Raw genomic sequence first — 16,352 nt, forward strand, 5'->3', positions numbered from 1 at the left:
AGTGGCTAATGGCATGCTAAACTTCGAAATCTTAGATTGCGCATATACAATCCTTTAGATTTAAACTGTTGACTAAGTCTGGATCTGGCCGCACCTAAAATTCCCCCCTGAGGAGCAGTTTAGAACACAAGGGGGTCCTCTCTGAACCTCATCACTCAGCGGGAGGGTCTCCCTGACGGTTTTGTCTGACCCTGTCCTCTGTGCAGTAAATACTCAAGCGTACCTTGCCATCGAGTCTTGTTAAACCACTGTTGCATTAACATTGAACTTTGTTAACTCACTGTATTATATGAATAAATACATCGTTGCTGTTTTCTTGAAGGTGGAGTGCATGTTTCCATCCATGACATATTCAAAGCATCTTTTGTGCTAATTGGACCAGACAGACAGTTCCAAGAATACTTAACATGAACATTTGAAAGACTAATGCAACAGTTTCTAGGAATAGACAATATTTTCCCACAGTGAGCTGCACTGAGGTGGTAATTTCTGTTTTTCTTTAAAGTGTAAGCATAGGCAAGTTTACTTTTTTCCAGAGAAGATGGGAATAATTAAAATAAAATAAATTTTAAAATAATGCCATATTCCTGTGCAGAACATTTATTAATGAAATGCAAAATTGAAGTAAAATAGGTCAGACTGTCACCACAGAATTCAGTAGGGACAGCAATAACTTTCAGCAGTCTCTAAAAGCACAATATCACAACCAACCAGACATACTGCTTCACTTCAGGGTTAAAGTTTTCTCGTCAAGTGAATTATTGGCTAGCAAAACAGAAAACAGCTGCTGAACAGATAACTGGCAATGCTCCAGATTATTTTTATCACTATTTTAGCAAGCCATACATTTGGAATTGCATTTTTAAATGCTTACTGGAGGACAGTTTGACGGAAGAGCCAATAGTTAAATAAAGTAGCTCAACTCTCCTTTCCCACAATACATTAAATGGTTGGCCATTGATGTAAGTTATCTTGAACTTTGATCTGCCTTTGAAAATTTCCTTACCTTATGATGCAGCCTTCATGAGCTTAAAATAAAATAGCAACCTTAGAACTTTAATTATAGCTATGTCTGGTAATCCTGCTCTGCTATCAACTTAATACAGAGGTTCATTTCTGACAGCTATCGAAATTCAGCTGCCTCTTCCTTCATGAGTCCATTAGCAAAGATACAGTATAAACTGACTTGCCATTTTCATGGTAATGGGAGATGTAAAGACGAAAGAGAGACAGAGCTTTGAATGAAAATAGCCAAGCAAGAAGGAATAAAAGAATCTTGTTAGACTACTTCTAGCATCAGTGCAACTCAGGGAAATAAGCAGTTTTCTCCATCAGTTGCCATTGTGCGTTCTGCTTTACATTGCCAAGCCCAGCTAGGGGGATTTTCTAGCAAACAAACTACAATTTGGTAATGCTTTTCCCTTTTTTCTCCTCTTTCCTCTTAGGTCTTGTTAACCAAACTAGTAACACTTGTAGGCATTATTTGCCTTGAGATCACAGAGTGGCAAGAAGATGACACCACAGAGAGCCTTTGAGGTCATCAGTCCTGCTCCCCAGACACATGCAGTAGATGGGATCATAGATTAAAGCTCTTAAGCCCCGGAAGATGAAGGCTGCTGGTACAATGTGATAGCATAAAGGTTTTCGAGTTGTTTTTAGTATTCTGATGGGGTAAAATCAGTCTGCTGTCTCCTGGAAGCTGTGACACATGAACTTTCATTGTAATTCTCCCTGAGGTATGAGTCTGACCCCCTGGCACACTGGAGAAGGCTGTGCTGTGTTTGTAGGTCACTCAGACTGCAGACATAGCCCTTCAAACCTCCTCTTTGGGCAGGGGTTGTTATGGTTCCCTCCTACCACAAACAACAGGGTTAACCGTGGCCGTTTTGCACATGTGCACAACTTCTGAAATGAAGTCCAATATGCTCAATAATTTCACAGTTCACCTAACATGAAATCTGCTCCCTTCCTACCGTCAAGCTATTTAAATCTCTTCCCTCAGTATTTCAGTTAGAAGAAATACAGAGTTTATATCTATTGCCGCATACCCCTTGGAAAAACAGGAAGGATTAACCTTCCATTTAAATCAATGAATCTCTTTGCTCATTATTCATAATGACATGCAGCACAATATTGCAGTGATCGGAGGTGCATTAAAATTGTGCTTTTGCTGGTTACACATGAAAGATGTGCATGTGTTGAAGCCACTCAAGACCCCAGCACTATAAATAGTGCTCTATTGTTAGTGGAGAAAAGATGAAACAAGTCTCCTGGCAGTGGAGCACAGCACACCCTATTAAATGTTAAGCTCTGCCTGTGCTAAAAGCAAACGGCAACATCAGCCGACAAACTAGCCTGCGGGTAAGGCATATGACTGGGAAGAGTTTGCTCTGACTCTGCAGTTTCCCCAAAGTCACAGGAGCAGCCGCTTATCGTTCTGCCTTGGCCATGGCAGAAGCTGTTATAAGGCACTGGGTGGAAACCCCCGTACGCTATCAAGAGCAGTTTGCTGCCCAAGAGCTGGAAGCGCACAGGCTGGACCACTCTTTATATGCTTTGCCAGGCCCTTCTACAGCTGCACTGAGCAGCAGAAGGTGTGTCACTGAAAGTACAGATGGAGCCAGGAACAGTGTCCCGGAGGAGGAAAATGCACGCTTTCAGGTCTTGCTGGACGTTGTGCAGTTTCGGCCTGAAGATATCATTATTCAGACTTTTGAAGGCTGGCTCCTGATCAAAGCCCAGCACGGACCCAGGATGGACGAACACGGTTTCATATCCAGAAGCTTTACCAGACAATACAAATTACCCGATGGAGTGGAGAACAAAGACTTGTCTGCGCTTTTCTGCCACGATGGCATTTTGGTTGTTGAAATGAAGAACTCGGTGGGAGAGAATTAGAACCTTGTCCATAGTTTATTGGTGAGATAAAATAATTCTTAATATAACAAAATATTATCATTAAAGCAACACTGTAGAGTGTAGTAAGCATGTAGCTGTATTTATATTACAGTAAAGGAAAATCTGTATTTATTATTCAGTATGCTGTGTTTATTGTTTGATATGAAATGTTAGACTGCTTGCCTGCAGCTACATATGTGTTGGAAAGCCAGGCTTTTTGGACAGTAGAAAACTTAGGCTAGTCACAGAAAGAGAAAAAAAATATCTGTTTGATATTGAAAATAAAACACATTTGTGAGTTCAGTAGGAGTAGTTATATTTCTAAGGAATATACATTTGTTATACATAATGATAATCATCAAAGAAGCAATAGGCAGGTTTTAAGTCTTATGGAAATTTAACATACATACTAAAAAAATCTGTTTTCTAATTTTTGAGATTAAATTCTTCTCCCTTAGGCTCTGGAAAAGCACACAAACTGAAGGATACCATCAAGAAAAAAAACCTTCTTTCCACCATTCAAGCTTGTATACAAAAAAAAAACCCAAACCAAAAACAGAAACAAACACCCAAATGTGGAAGATTACTTAGAAGTGTGTTGCATGTTTGAGACTAAAAGAAAAAGGAGTAATCACTGACTCTATCTGCTTGAAAACACAGTAAACGATACTTCCTGTCGAAGACAAATTAATCTGAAATAAAACATTCAAAGTCATTTAGAAAATTGGTCTTGTTTAACATATTCTGCTATCTATTAGCAACTGAAGAAAAAATATATTGCTTTCAAATACCCAAAAGGAACAAATTCTTCCTTGTGAAGACCCGGTAATAAAATTGCATTACTCTAGCATGGATGCCTTTATTCTTACGCATTTTAGGTAGTCTTGTTTTTCAATGAGATGAATATTATATTCTTCATGTTGCTTGGCATTTTAGGCTGAGATGCCACAAGTGTGTTTTTAAGAGCAAATTTTTCTGCCCATGTACAGTCCTACTCTCCCTATATGAACATGGGCTCTCCATGAACCTAATTTTTAGTGCCCAGGTTCCTTACTACAGACACAGGTTTCATTTCTCAATGAGTGCCTCTCATTTCATGAAAATGGTAGGGATGAAAAAAAAAATCCACCTACTATATCTAGTATCTGGTCTTCTCAACATTTAAAAAAAAATAGACCTCTAAGTGAGTTTGTAAATACTCAAATTTGAGGAGATCTGCAGCTGCAAGTCAAACTGCCTCCTTTTATGTGTACTAGAGATGAGTATGACTGCTGTGCTATGAATAGTAAAGAATGTGGAATGGAAAGTGCCAAGTTAAATACAGACTCTTTATGATAGCCATCTGCTGTTTGGACAAATCAAAAACATACTCAAATGAAACTGAATACAAAAACAATTTTAAGAATATGAGAAAAATTTGATGAAGAAAACCCAGGCTCTCACTAGCTGAAGCCAGAGAGTTCCTTTAGTTTAAAATGAAAGCCCTGAGCTTGTGTATCTGCATGTGTCCATCCATTAGAAAGATTTATGTCATGGTTGTTTAGATTTGAAGATATTCAAAGCAATTGATTTTAGAAAAGTGGGTAGTCCAATTCTTGAATTTTATTTATTATTTGCACTAAATCTCACAAGAAATTTGTACAAGAAATGAGAATAAGGTCTGGATTGTAAATTTCCATGATGTGCAATAATTATTTTTTTTTAATAGAGCAGAAGTCTCTAATGTTTTAGGTTTAGGTTTAGGTTAGAAAACCTAATGTTTTCTAACAAACCAAAGCAAACATAAAACATACGTGCCTGCATTTCCACTCATCCCACACCTTTCCCCTCATATTCCCTGTGTTTGATTTGTGTATTGGTTTAAGATCACAAAAAATCATGTTAGAAAATCAAATCTAGATTTTCAACACTTTCAGGTCAAGAAGCTTCATCAGCTAGAAATTTAATGAAAGATGTAACAGGGATTTTAAAAAATTACTTTTAGATACAGATCTGGATTTAAACTTTACACACCAACTTCATAAAAGCTCACAAGTTTATACCCATGTTTCCATGGCACCTTATGGCACAACTGTTGGGATGGAGTTCAGGGTTACCACTTAGTAATCTGCTGTGGTGATTTTTGTTTACAGAGGATTTTGTAAATCTGATCATTCAAAACTACAGGTTATTATAAAAATAATTATAGCTATGATTGCAGTGATGGTATGTATCCATAGCCCTAGAGATGAAAAAGCTGTTCTAAAAAAACCCATAAGTGATTTAATTATTTCATATTAGATCATGATTAAACTACTGGAAACTTGTCAAGGAATTAGACCAGACAGCCATAATCATAGTCTGTTCTATATACGTTAATACCATGGTTACACGCGGTCCTGCCTCATGAAACTGCATGGAGAGCTGGGTGTTCGGCTCATCTGTATCACAGGTCTCTTCACATCACTCTGTGCCCCAGTCTCACTCATGGTGTTGTCAGTCAGAAACCACTGAAACATACCGACCCAAACATGGCAGGGAGATACCCAGGTGGATTTTACCTTTTCTTACCTTTACAAAAGCCTGTGCCCGTGCTCCTTGGTGAATGGGACCTTGCCCTGGCCCAGCACCTGGGTGCTCATGTAGCGGGTACCACACTGGGGGATGGACCTGCCACTGGCTTCCTGTGCTGCAGCACCAAGAACAACACAGCGGAAAGTGCTTCTCTCCTTTTTTGCTGGCCATCTATCAAAAGTTCTTGGATGAATGATTTTCACGTGTTTACCAGAACAACCTCAAAGTACTTGGCAGTGTTTCCCAATTGCCTGGAAAGAGGTGTTTTCATATACTCTATGTGATGTTTTACTTTTATAATCTGATCAGAACTGAATACAAATGTCATGGAGAAAGCTGCTAATATTGCTGATGGACAGCAGAATGAGAAATTTATCAACACAACAGCAAAGGATTTCAGAACAGCTATGGCTTAAGACAGGTTTAAGACATGCTGATGTGGTTAAATTAAGAACCCTGATACTGGCTGCCTACAAAATCCTGGCCCAGAATAAGCAATAAATGCTGCTGCAGGTCTTGCCAAGCAAGTGTTGATGGAGCTTTTTCAATTCCCACCCATGAAGAACTGCCCTGATAATTGATCAGACTGCTCCTCCAAATGGATAATTTCAGGCACAAACATAAACACTATGGAAAATGCTTTCATAGAAGAAAATGTCTCAGTTATCAGCACTAGCCTCCAAAAACAAGGTAACAAACATACATTTCCACATGATTCTTGCGGGCAGAAAGCCCACAAATGCCTTGGGCTTGTTGCCTTTTTATAGTTCCTTCTGCGCCCAGGGCATTTGAGATCTCTCTACACAATCTGATCCTTGTGGTGCAGTGAACCTAGGCTGACACCCATCAGTCACTCAGTAAGGGCTCAGCTGCAGCCCTGGGCATTGGAAAAGGGGAAAGGAAACCCCTAGGGTGTCGTGATGTCACCATTCCCTCTAAGAGGGGCAGGTCTTGTGTTCCTTAACTTAGCTCATAGCCAGGAATCAAAATCTGCTTTTTCATCTGAGTAATGCTACAAGATTTGGCTTTTAATGGGATTAGGAATATTTCTGAAAATATTGGGTGCACCCTCTCCTATCTGGAAGAGACACTGACCTCTGTCTTGATGACGACCAGAGACAACAGCTGGCTCTGTCATCCAGAGGAGAGTATCTCAGTGGCCCTGTGCCGTGAGCACAGCAGGTAAGTCTAAGGACTTAGACTTGCACATTATACCAGGGATGCCTGAGCTGGCCCCACTTGTGCAAATTCTGGAGCCAGAAGTACTCTCCCTGTGGGATAACTCAGGTCCAGAAAGCCTGAACTGTCCATCACTCTGCTCAGGCTAAAATATCATCCCCTACTGGAATTATTTTCACAGATGGAGAGACAGGACACACATGGCACTGCAGCTCGGGACTTCATGCCCAGATTAGTGCTAGCACAGGGGTCTCGGCTCTCTAGACCATGGTGGGCTGTAGCCTCACCACAAATCCCATCATTCTCTATAAAAAGTAACACTTTAGCCACATGGTAATACCGCTGATGCCACTGTTTTCAGGGGGAAGTATGTCTAGCAGCTGCTTGCACAAGAAGAACTGATGCAAGTAGAGAATCACTTACAGTTCCTCTCATGCCCATCGGTGTGTTTGCTGTGCTATGGGCTGACCCCGACCCCGGTGAGCACCCCTCTTTGCTGCCAGAGCACACTGCTCCTGTGCCATGCCAGCTAATGCAGAAGCAGAAGCAGGCAGGTCTGTGCATGGAGAGCAGAGAGGAAACTGTAGAAGCAGGGTGGGCCTTGGCACATAACCAGCAAGGATGGGGATCAGGAAAAACATGCCAACTGGCTCAGAATATATGCATAAATATACTGTTGTGGTTTAACCCTGGGCAGCAATTAAGCCCCAGGCAGCCGCTCTCTCACTCCCTGCCAGTGGGATGGGGGAAAGGATCAGAAAAGTAAAAGCGAGAAAACTCGTGGGCTGAGATAAAGACAGTTCAATAGGTAAAGCAAAAGCCACGCACACAAGCAAAGCAGAAGCAGGAATTCATTCACCACTTCCCATGGGCAGGCAGGTGTCCACCATCTCCAGGGAAGCAGGGCTCCATCATGGGTAACAGTTAGTTGGGAACACAAAGCCATCACTCCAAATGCTCCCCCCCCCCCCCCCCCCCCCCTTCTTCTTCCCGCAGCTTTGTATTCTGAGCGTGACATCCTATGGTATGGAATATCCCCTTGGTCAGCTGGGGGCAGTTGTCCCGGCTGTGCCCCCTCCCAGCTTGTTGTGCACCCCCAGCCCCTCGCTGGTGGGGTGGTGTGAGGAGCAGAAAAGGCCTTGGCTCCATGTAACCACTGCTCAGCAACAGCTACAATATCCCTGAACTATCAATACTGTTTCCAGCACAAATCCAAAACATAGTTCCATAGTTCCATGCTAGCTACTATAGAAAAAAATGATTCTCTCGCAGTCAAAAAAAAAAATAATATATTTGAAGGTATAATATTGAACACCCTAAAATAAATATTTGACTTCGATAAAAGGAGCATTTTCAAGGGCTAGAAAAGACATTCAAAATTATTTATAGGATGAAAGAATAAATCATCAGCTATCTTCAGCTACATTTTTTTCCGGTTGCACATCCTTCCAAATTGCTCATCCACTAATTTTACATTCCCATCATGTAAACAAAGATACTGTGGCAGAATCTCCAAAAGTTCCACTTGCTCTTAGCAGTGTTGGAAAACGTGGGGCTTAAAGGGTGAGTGCCCTATCTGAACCAGCCACCCCAAAATTTTTACTGTCGAGACCTCATTAACTCAAGCTGATTTACTGATTCACTGTAACCTAGTCAACATGCACAGTCATCCCTCCCATTGGCTCTGCATGGAGTTAGTTTGATCCAGCAAGACTTCCTCGCTCAGGTGCCACCATGCAGCCTCCAGGACCGAATGGCATCTCACTTTTTCCCACCACAGTGCCAATGCAGCGCAGAGCTGAGAGGGCAGCTCCGCCAGCTGATTTGGATGCCCAGATGGTGAGTGGTTCTCTGGATGTGTGTGACTCCACATGAGATGTAAGATGGGATCAGAAGATGTTTTGGGTTCCAGTGGCAATAATTCCTTAATTATTAGTTCCACTGCTCATTATCCAGGGTATCCCACACTCCTCTTAGCCTGGACACTGGATGATGTTCCACAGATGATGCAGCAGTACACTGGTGTAGGCATTGAGAGCAGGTACAGCTTTTGTCTGTGAGTGAGCTAATTTTGAGTTTGGATTCGGGATTTGAATAAGTCCAAGTCTTTAAGTCCAAATAGTATTACATCATAGCTATAATGAAAAATTGGTGAAGGGAAATGATTTTCGGAGCATGGTTTCACAAATAAAAACATAATTCTTGTACTGTCTTAGAAGGCAGACAGAAACTCACAGCAGTGACAGCTGTATGCATTTTAACAGTATTTCAAGTATATTTTTTGTAACTTTACCACAATTATCCAAGTCCTGGTGTCATGATCAGTATGCACCGTACAAGATGAACCACAAGTACGGTCTCTGTCTTAATGTATACATGAAGCCTTATGGCTTGATCCTGGAATGAAACTGATAGTGACTCAATGCAGATTAGTAGACCCTGAGGCAAATACATACAGAAATATGAATGCTGAGACATATTCTGTCATACTACCCATAGCAATATTTACCTGAGACCTTCTAGAAACTTCAGCCTGAAATGGTTACCGTATGGAGACAGTTAAGATGTACATATTTATAGGATTAAAGGTCAGAAGGATTGGTGATGATCCCCAGTGTGATCCCCTGAATAGAACCCACATCATCTAGCTTGTTAATTTCCTAATGAAGCCCATAGTATGTTTGTAAAAGAACCTGTACCTAGGTAAGTCATCAACCTTTTTTTAAAGATTTCAGTTGATGGAAAACTCATCACACCCCTCCATAAATTGTGCAAGTGTTAGTAATCACCCTGGCCAAGAAAAAGCAGGCTTTTCCCCAAACCTCTGAGATTTGCTCAGTGATATAAATTTTACCCTAAAACTAAAAGTAATAGTCTGGACTGTTCTTGGGATGGTCTATTTAATATCCTGATGCTGTGAGGCACAAAGATATGAAAGTATAACACCTGCTGCTAAACACCCTCTTTAGTTCCTAATAGAATGCAAAGGAATTCAGCAACATTAAAAACTGAGAATACAATTTTCCTATACACAGAACAGAAGTATTTATTGAATAGCCTTGGATATATTTAACACCTCTTCTGCATCACCATTAGCAGTTTTGTCATCATTATGGCATGTTAATCTAAACTATTGATAGGTTTTGTTTCTTGCTGAGTAAGTTTCCTGCCTGTTGTCCCATTGCCATATAACTTTTAATATAACTTTAGTTTTCCTCACAACTGTCAATTGGTATTGCTTGCTATCAGCTCCTTAACTTTGGCATTTCTTCTTTCACTTACCCTTTTACGACAATATATTTTAAATTCAGATAATTAAGCTTATATGAACACAGTTCTGTATTTATAGTAAAACATTCTTCTAAATGCATAAAGAATGACCACAGGCAGCTTCTGACACTGTTTCTATTAGGAAATTATCATCTCTTAACATTTCACTAATGGTACGGAATGTCCAGGATGCCTCCAGCACTGAAATCCCTTCTAAAACAAAGGTTTAAGAAGTAAGGAAGCAACAGGGTGCACCACCTGTGATAAGGAATTCATACCATTCACCTTCTCGCCAATACAAAGACCAAACCAAACACAGCAGAAACCTTCTTCACCACCTCATCCTTTGCAGACCTCTGTGTTTGCCAAAAGACTGGCAAAACCCAGGAGCTAAAATATTTGCCTTAGACTAACTTAATGCCATTTTCAGCCACTGAGCTTCTCAGAATGCCTTAGCTCTTGAGCTGACTGAGGAAACACGAGCATATCCATGGCCATCCTTTCTGTACTCTGTGTTCTCAAGCAATAACACACAGTTTCACTCGGAATTTAATGCCACTGCCTCCTGCTAGCAGAATGCACTGTCTCAGCTTAAACACAAACACTGAGAGAATGGGAGCCACTTTGATGGCCAAACTGCCATCAGAACTGGTCTGTTGCGTAAGTGAGAAATTGTTCTGGTTTCCAGGCTGAGACTGAGAAGACTTATAAGGTTCAGCAATGGACAGTAAAGGCTCACAGAAAAACTAGAGTTAAGGCTCATCGTCCATCCTGATCAATTGACAGGTATAACCAAGGAACTGTTGTGACTCGTCCTTCACTCTGAGGCCAGCCTCTGCCAGATACCTCACTGCACAGGACCATAGCAATTTCAGCATTGATGTGATCCTCTTCAGCCCAAAGAACCCAAGTCATGTGTATTGCTAGAAGCCAGCAACATTTATTTTCCTGTGATAAACCCCAGGGTTAGCACTGGCACAGAGCCTGCTAAGGAGGTCCTCTTTGCAATTCCTCTATCCTGGGTGAGGATAGAGATACCTGCATGCAGGAAATGAATGAATACAGTCCTTCATTCTTGCTATATTATATTTTATTCATCCTAGACAATGGGTTTATTGCTGAGATAATTTCATTTTCATGCCACATTTATATGGCACATGGACATAACGTTGGCCTCACCTGGATTTCCTTACCACTTAGCTCACAGTCTTGCTTTTTATAAAACGTTTGTGTGATATAACAAGGGGAAATGGCCTCAAGTTGCACCAGGGGAGGTTTAGATCGGGTATTAGGAAAAATTTCTTCATCTAAAAGGGTGGTCAAGCATTGGAACAGGCTGCCCAGGGAAGTGGTTGAGTCACCATCCCTGGAGGTATTTAAAAGATGTGTAGGTGTGGCACCTGGGGACATGGTTTGATTTAGTTTAGTGGTGGACTTGGCAGTGTTAGGTTAACGACTGGACTCCATGATCTCAAAAGTCTTGTCTAACCCGAGCGGTGGATTGCAATACATGAGACTGAGGTTACTCCTCAAGGACTCGTGCAGCTTGGGCTAAAGCACAGCAGGCTCATGCATCCTCTTTGTCTGTGTCAGTGTTTACATTTAGGAGGTAAATTCTTCCTGTATGCATGTCAAGGGGCTGGCAGCTGACATGGCCCCGTTTGTCTATAACCACAAAAGACTCAGCACCATCAGAATGTCTGTCTAGCACATAACCCTACTGCCACTGCATATGTAATGGATTGATCTCAACAGCATTCTTAGATGGTTATGAAACATTATCCCTTCAGACAGGGAACAGACACAGACATGCATTCCAAGCTATATTAAATGGAGAGTTGAGAATTTCTGAGTAGCAGCCATCAATTACACAGGCTGGGACTGAGATAGCTAATATGTATTGTGAAGGTCAAACAAGAACCTCAGCATTTCTGCTCAATTATCTCTAATTTTACACAACCTAGTTTGGAAAAAGCTATGCAATTTCTGCTTGATTTATGATCCTGTTTGAAAAATATTTCATTTTCTTCTAAACCCCGCTGCAACTTTTCCTGAATTCCATAGCACACTATAAAGCGTCCCTATTTCTGGTACCTATTCAGTGTTTTAAGTATGATTTCACAAAACATTTAAAAGCTAATCATATTCGATCTTTTAAAAACTGAAAAAAGAATACTCTTAGAATAACATATTGGTCTCATTCATTGCATTTTCTTTACTGCTTTGCTAGTTCAAAGTCTCCACTTCCTTTTAGTGTGGCAACTTCAGTGTTTAAGATCATTTCGTGCCCTCTAGTGGCAGCCCTGCCGGGTACCCTGAACTGTGACATTCCACTTAGATGTAGAGATAGAAGAAAAACAGTTTATTCCTCTTTTAAGTGAAATTTGTTATCCGTCTCTGTAGTTTAAAAGAATTAAGATCATTTGTATTTATGATAGGATAGTACCACCAGCAAAACAAAATCATCTAAAGGTGTAGTACAAACAACAACAAATAAAAATCAATACTGAGTAAGCATTTGACAGAGTTTGCTCGTAGAAATCATATTGATGAAAATTGGCCTATTTGTAGCCATTTTCTTGCACAAAGCACTACTCCACGTGCTTCCTACTGGGACATTGTTCAATATCCACACTGTTTTTCCAGGGTCCACAAAGGGGTAGCACCATAATGAAAAGGGTAAGTGCCACCAGAACTTCATCTCTTCTCTCATGGAAAATCACTTCGCTTTTCTTACTAAAGCAGCAAAGTCAAAACAGAGAGGAAAATTAACAAAACAAAGAAGGAAAGATTTGGGGGCCTCAAGGAAAACTTACACAGAGATGAGACACAGTCTTTTGGTTTTGGTTTCAGAGCCTTTACTTCTTCACTTTTCCCTAATTCAAGTTAGCCTAAAATCCTTACCTTTTCCCAAAAATGTTCCCAAATGCTTTATTTTATGCTTCTGCACCTAAGCAGAAAAATAAATAATGTTGCTTTTGAACACCTCTCTCAGCATATATTCTCAGAGGTCTTGAGATGCCTAACTCCAAACTAAAAAAATGAGATATCCCATACACAGACACTGGTAGCCATTTGGCTTTGGTTTGGCTTTGTTTCACCCCCCAAATTACAGATCCCTAGGAATACATTAAAAAATAGACATTTTCACTGAATTATAGGTTATCAGTTTCAATAGTGTCAGAGTAACATTCTTTTAAAATCTGATTCCCAGTGAAGATGGTAGAAATTTTGGATCAAGCAAAGCATTCAGATGCATGCTTTGTGCAAATGAAATGCTGTAAGTCAGTATGTGCTATCCTTATTTTGAAGTCCTTGCTTCTGCTAGTCAGAACAAGAAACAAAGCTCAGCCAGTCCAGCTTTTCTCTTGACACTGTAGATGGTTACTGATGGCCTAGGAAGTAGCTTCTTCAAAGCCTTTAAAAATCTTTTTTAGGGTGGCTTCTAATTTTGCAGGATGGTTTTCTTGAAAATAATTGTTGAGGTCTTTTAAATGTTAATTTTAACATCCACAACAGAGTGCCTGCACACAGTGGCAATCAGAATAGGCCCACCTGTTGGAGAAAGATGGAAAATGTCATTTACAACCACGTTACTGTTCCAAATTCTCTTTGCAGTTTTGTCCACTAGGAAAATAATATATCACACTTTTCTTTTCATAATTTTGCCTTATTGATGGCATTACTGCCTGAAAAACCACGACTCAAATTTATGTATTTTTGTTAAGATCTCATGATAAAACTGGAAGATTTTAGGGAATAACTACTTCACTGGTCTGTATTTATTTATTTAAGAAATATTATTCTCATTAGTTTTACAGATCTTACACCTTCAAATTCTCCTGGTAGCAGTTTTTGCAGCTGTTGAACTTGATGCCTTTGCCTGTGTCGGTTTGAGACACAGATACGGAGCTGGTACTTACTAAGATGCCAGATCCAATGTGCCAAGTCGGGCAGGGGGAAGCAGGGCAGCTGCCACATGCGCCCCCGGACCCAAAGGAGTAACGTAGGTGCCCAGCTCAACACTGTCCCTTCGTCCTGCCCTAGCTGTGACACCAGCAGCCTGACAGGCGTCAGTACGACCACTTGGAGCAGCAAAAGCCCGTTTCTGGACTGGCTCTGCAGCTGAGCAAGGCAGCGTTTGCCACTCCAGGTTGTTCAGTGAAAGTAAATCTTGAATGTGTGCATTTACACAAATCAAGCAGATCAGCATAATTTCCAGTACTGATCACCTCATGTGAAAAAAAAAAAAGACTATTTCAGAGGAAGCAGCATTAATAATTAAGGACAGTGAAATTAAGATGAATAGGACTGAAAAGTTTGGAAAAGGAGTTGAATCAGATGCAGTAAAATACACATTAAACAGTAATTGGTATAGAAAAAAGCAGATTGGGAGACAATTTTCTGTAGTTCAACCTGTGAGTATTCACATGAATGATCAAGACTGGTCAGATCAACCTTAGGAGTGCCTGTGGAAGGAGTACAAAACCCCGTCACTCATCCTGATTTGCAGTAGTCAGAATCTAGGCGAAATCTAAGACCAAAGTTAAACCAATTCACATCTGCTTCCTGTGGGGGCTTTAGCCCTTACTCCAGGCTGTCCACATGGGTAGAGGGCAGCGTGCTGGGCCGTGGGTCAGGTGCCCTGGCAATCTGCATGCAGCATAAAAAAACCCGTGTCTGCACCAAAGGCAGACCCTGGCAGCACATCCGTGGCAGAACACTGCAGTTTTCCTTGATAGGAAATCAGCTCTGGCAGTTCCAAGAGCACTGACAGATGCTGATGCAGGGCTGGAGAAGCTCCTCAAAGCCTGCTGGGAGTGGGGTAGTCATGACTGCGCCAGATCAGGGTGCTTCCACCAGCACCAAGTGAGCTGGCAGGGAAATCCCAAAGCCTTGATACAGAGTCGTATGAAGTCAAGGTCATCAGCTGCGCCATTCTGGGCAGCTGCCAGGTCTCTCTCGGGAGAAAATGTGTGCTCCTCACTTTAGCACTGTTGTCGGTACTCAGAATTGCTCTCTGTAAGCTTGCTGCTGCAAATTTAGTGCTTCAGTCTGGAGGTGATGGCACAGGTGATACAACGTGAACACGTTCCACTGGGCTGGGGACCAAGGATCTGGTTGTGTGGTGACTTATTCTGTTCTTTCGGCACTATTGGTATCGGCTAATTAAAAACAGACTTCCAGAGTTAAGCAATAAAGGAATTTGGGACTAAAAACCTAGGCTGGCCTAAGCAAATGTTAAGTACACAAGCCAAGCAACAGAAACAGAAAATCTCCGTGATAATATGTGCATCAGCATTGGAAACATGAAAGTCAGAAGGAAGAAGTGAATCAAAGCAAAACCCAGGTATGAAGTACTAAAAGCAGCAATGAAAGGAAGCAAGTGGGTCTTGTAGCATTCCAGTGAATCTCCCACAGATGAAGACAAATTATTCGATACAAAGACCTTTGAGAAGCAACACATACTTTGAAGTACATCAGAGAAATGCGCAAGAGCTGTGTATCTGGCAGGATGCTGATGGCTAAGCATGAAGAACTGTGGACCAAACAGGTACATGTCCTCCAGACAACCTCCTAATTGTTCATGAACAGGTAGAACTCTTGAGAGAAACTTGAGAGAAACCTGGAGGGTTCCAAAGAGAGCTCAGAGATGGTTAATCTGATGGTTATCCATGTGATTAGACCACACAGGACCAGGTGCCACAGGAGTTATGAGCAGAAATGACCAGGGCAGGGGAAAAAAGCACCAGGATAGGGCTGAGGCTATCCCGCAGAAAACCAGCATCAGCAGCATGACCGCGTTTTTCAGGAGGGCCAAAATACATATTACCCACAAGCAAAACGCACGCTATCCTAACGCTAGCCTCACTTCCCATGGTAAGCAACAAGCAGCCGGACGAGGGCCTCCAGAATTAGTGCAACGCCCCCCCAGCACCTGCCCGGCGCGCTCCCTGCAGATGCCGGGGCGGGATGCCGGGGAGCGATGCCGGGGAGCGATGCCGGCGCGGCGGCGGCAGCGGCCCGTCCCGCCAGCCCCGCGGCAGCCGCGGAGACCGACCCGAGCCCCGGCGGCGCACGCGGGCTGCCGGAGGGGCGCGGGGGCGCGAGGCGCCGCTGCGTGCGCGAGCCGCGGGTTCCCGGCGGCCTTCGGGGAAATCGGCCACCGGGTTCGCAGAGGCTGAAGGCGCAGGTGTCACCGCCCGCAGCACCCCGCGTGAAGCACTCAAGCCGGGGCCGTTCGGCAGCAGCACCGACCCGCGGCGGCCCCGCACACGCCGCCGCCGCCGCCGCCGCCGCCGCCGGCCGGACGCCAGGAGGCGGGCGGGGAAGGGGCGGGCCGGGCCCATCGATGGGGGCGGCCGCTCTGCGCTCGGCTCCTCCGCCCTGGCTCTCGGCTCTGGATTAGCGAAACTGGCGACGTGGGACGGTCGCCGGCCCGGCCCCCGGCC

The 16,352-nt window shown here is 42.6% G+C and overlaps 1 protein-coding gene across 1 annotated transcript; it reads left to right on the forward strand.

Moving 5' to 3' along the window:
- Positions 1-380: 380 nt before the first annotated feature.
- HSPB3 (heat shock protein family B (small) member 3) lies at positions 381-3,613 on the forward strand. Its single transcript, XM_080373132.1, has 2 exons — positions 381-2,919; positions 3,357-3,613. The coding sequence occupies exon 1, from the start codon at positions 2,449-2,451 to the stop codon at positions 2,896-2,898; it is 450 nt and encodes a 149-aa protein (XP_080229258.1). The 5' UTR covers positions 381-2,448; the 3' UTR covers positions 2,899-2,919; positions 3,357-3,613.
- The last annotated feature ends 12,739 nt before the right edge of the window (positions 3,614-16,352 follow it).

Source organism: Falco punctatus (assembly GCF_963210335.1).
Source record: "Falco punctatus genome assembly, chromosome: Z".
Taxonomy (NCBI): Eukaryota; Metazoa; Chordata; class Aves; order Falconiformes; family Falconidae; genus Falco; species Falco punctatus.

Excerpts from the sequence above, each read along its gene's own strand:
- HSPB3 (XM_080373132.1), top strand. The coding sequence starts at position 2,449 with ATGGCAGAAGCTGTTATAAGGCACTGGGTGGAAACCCCCGTACGCTAT.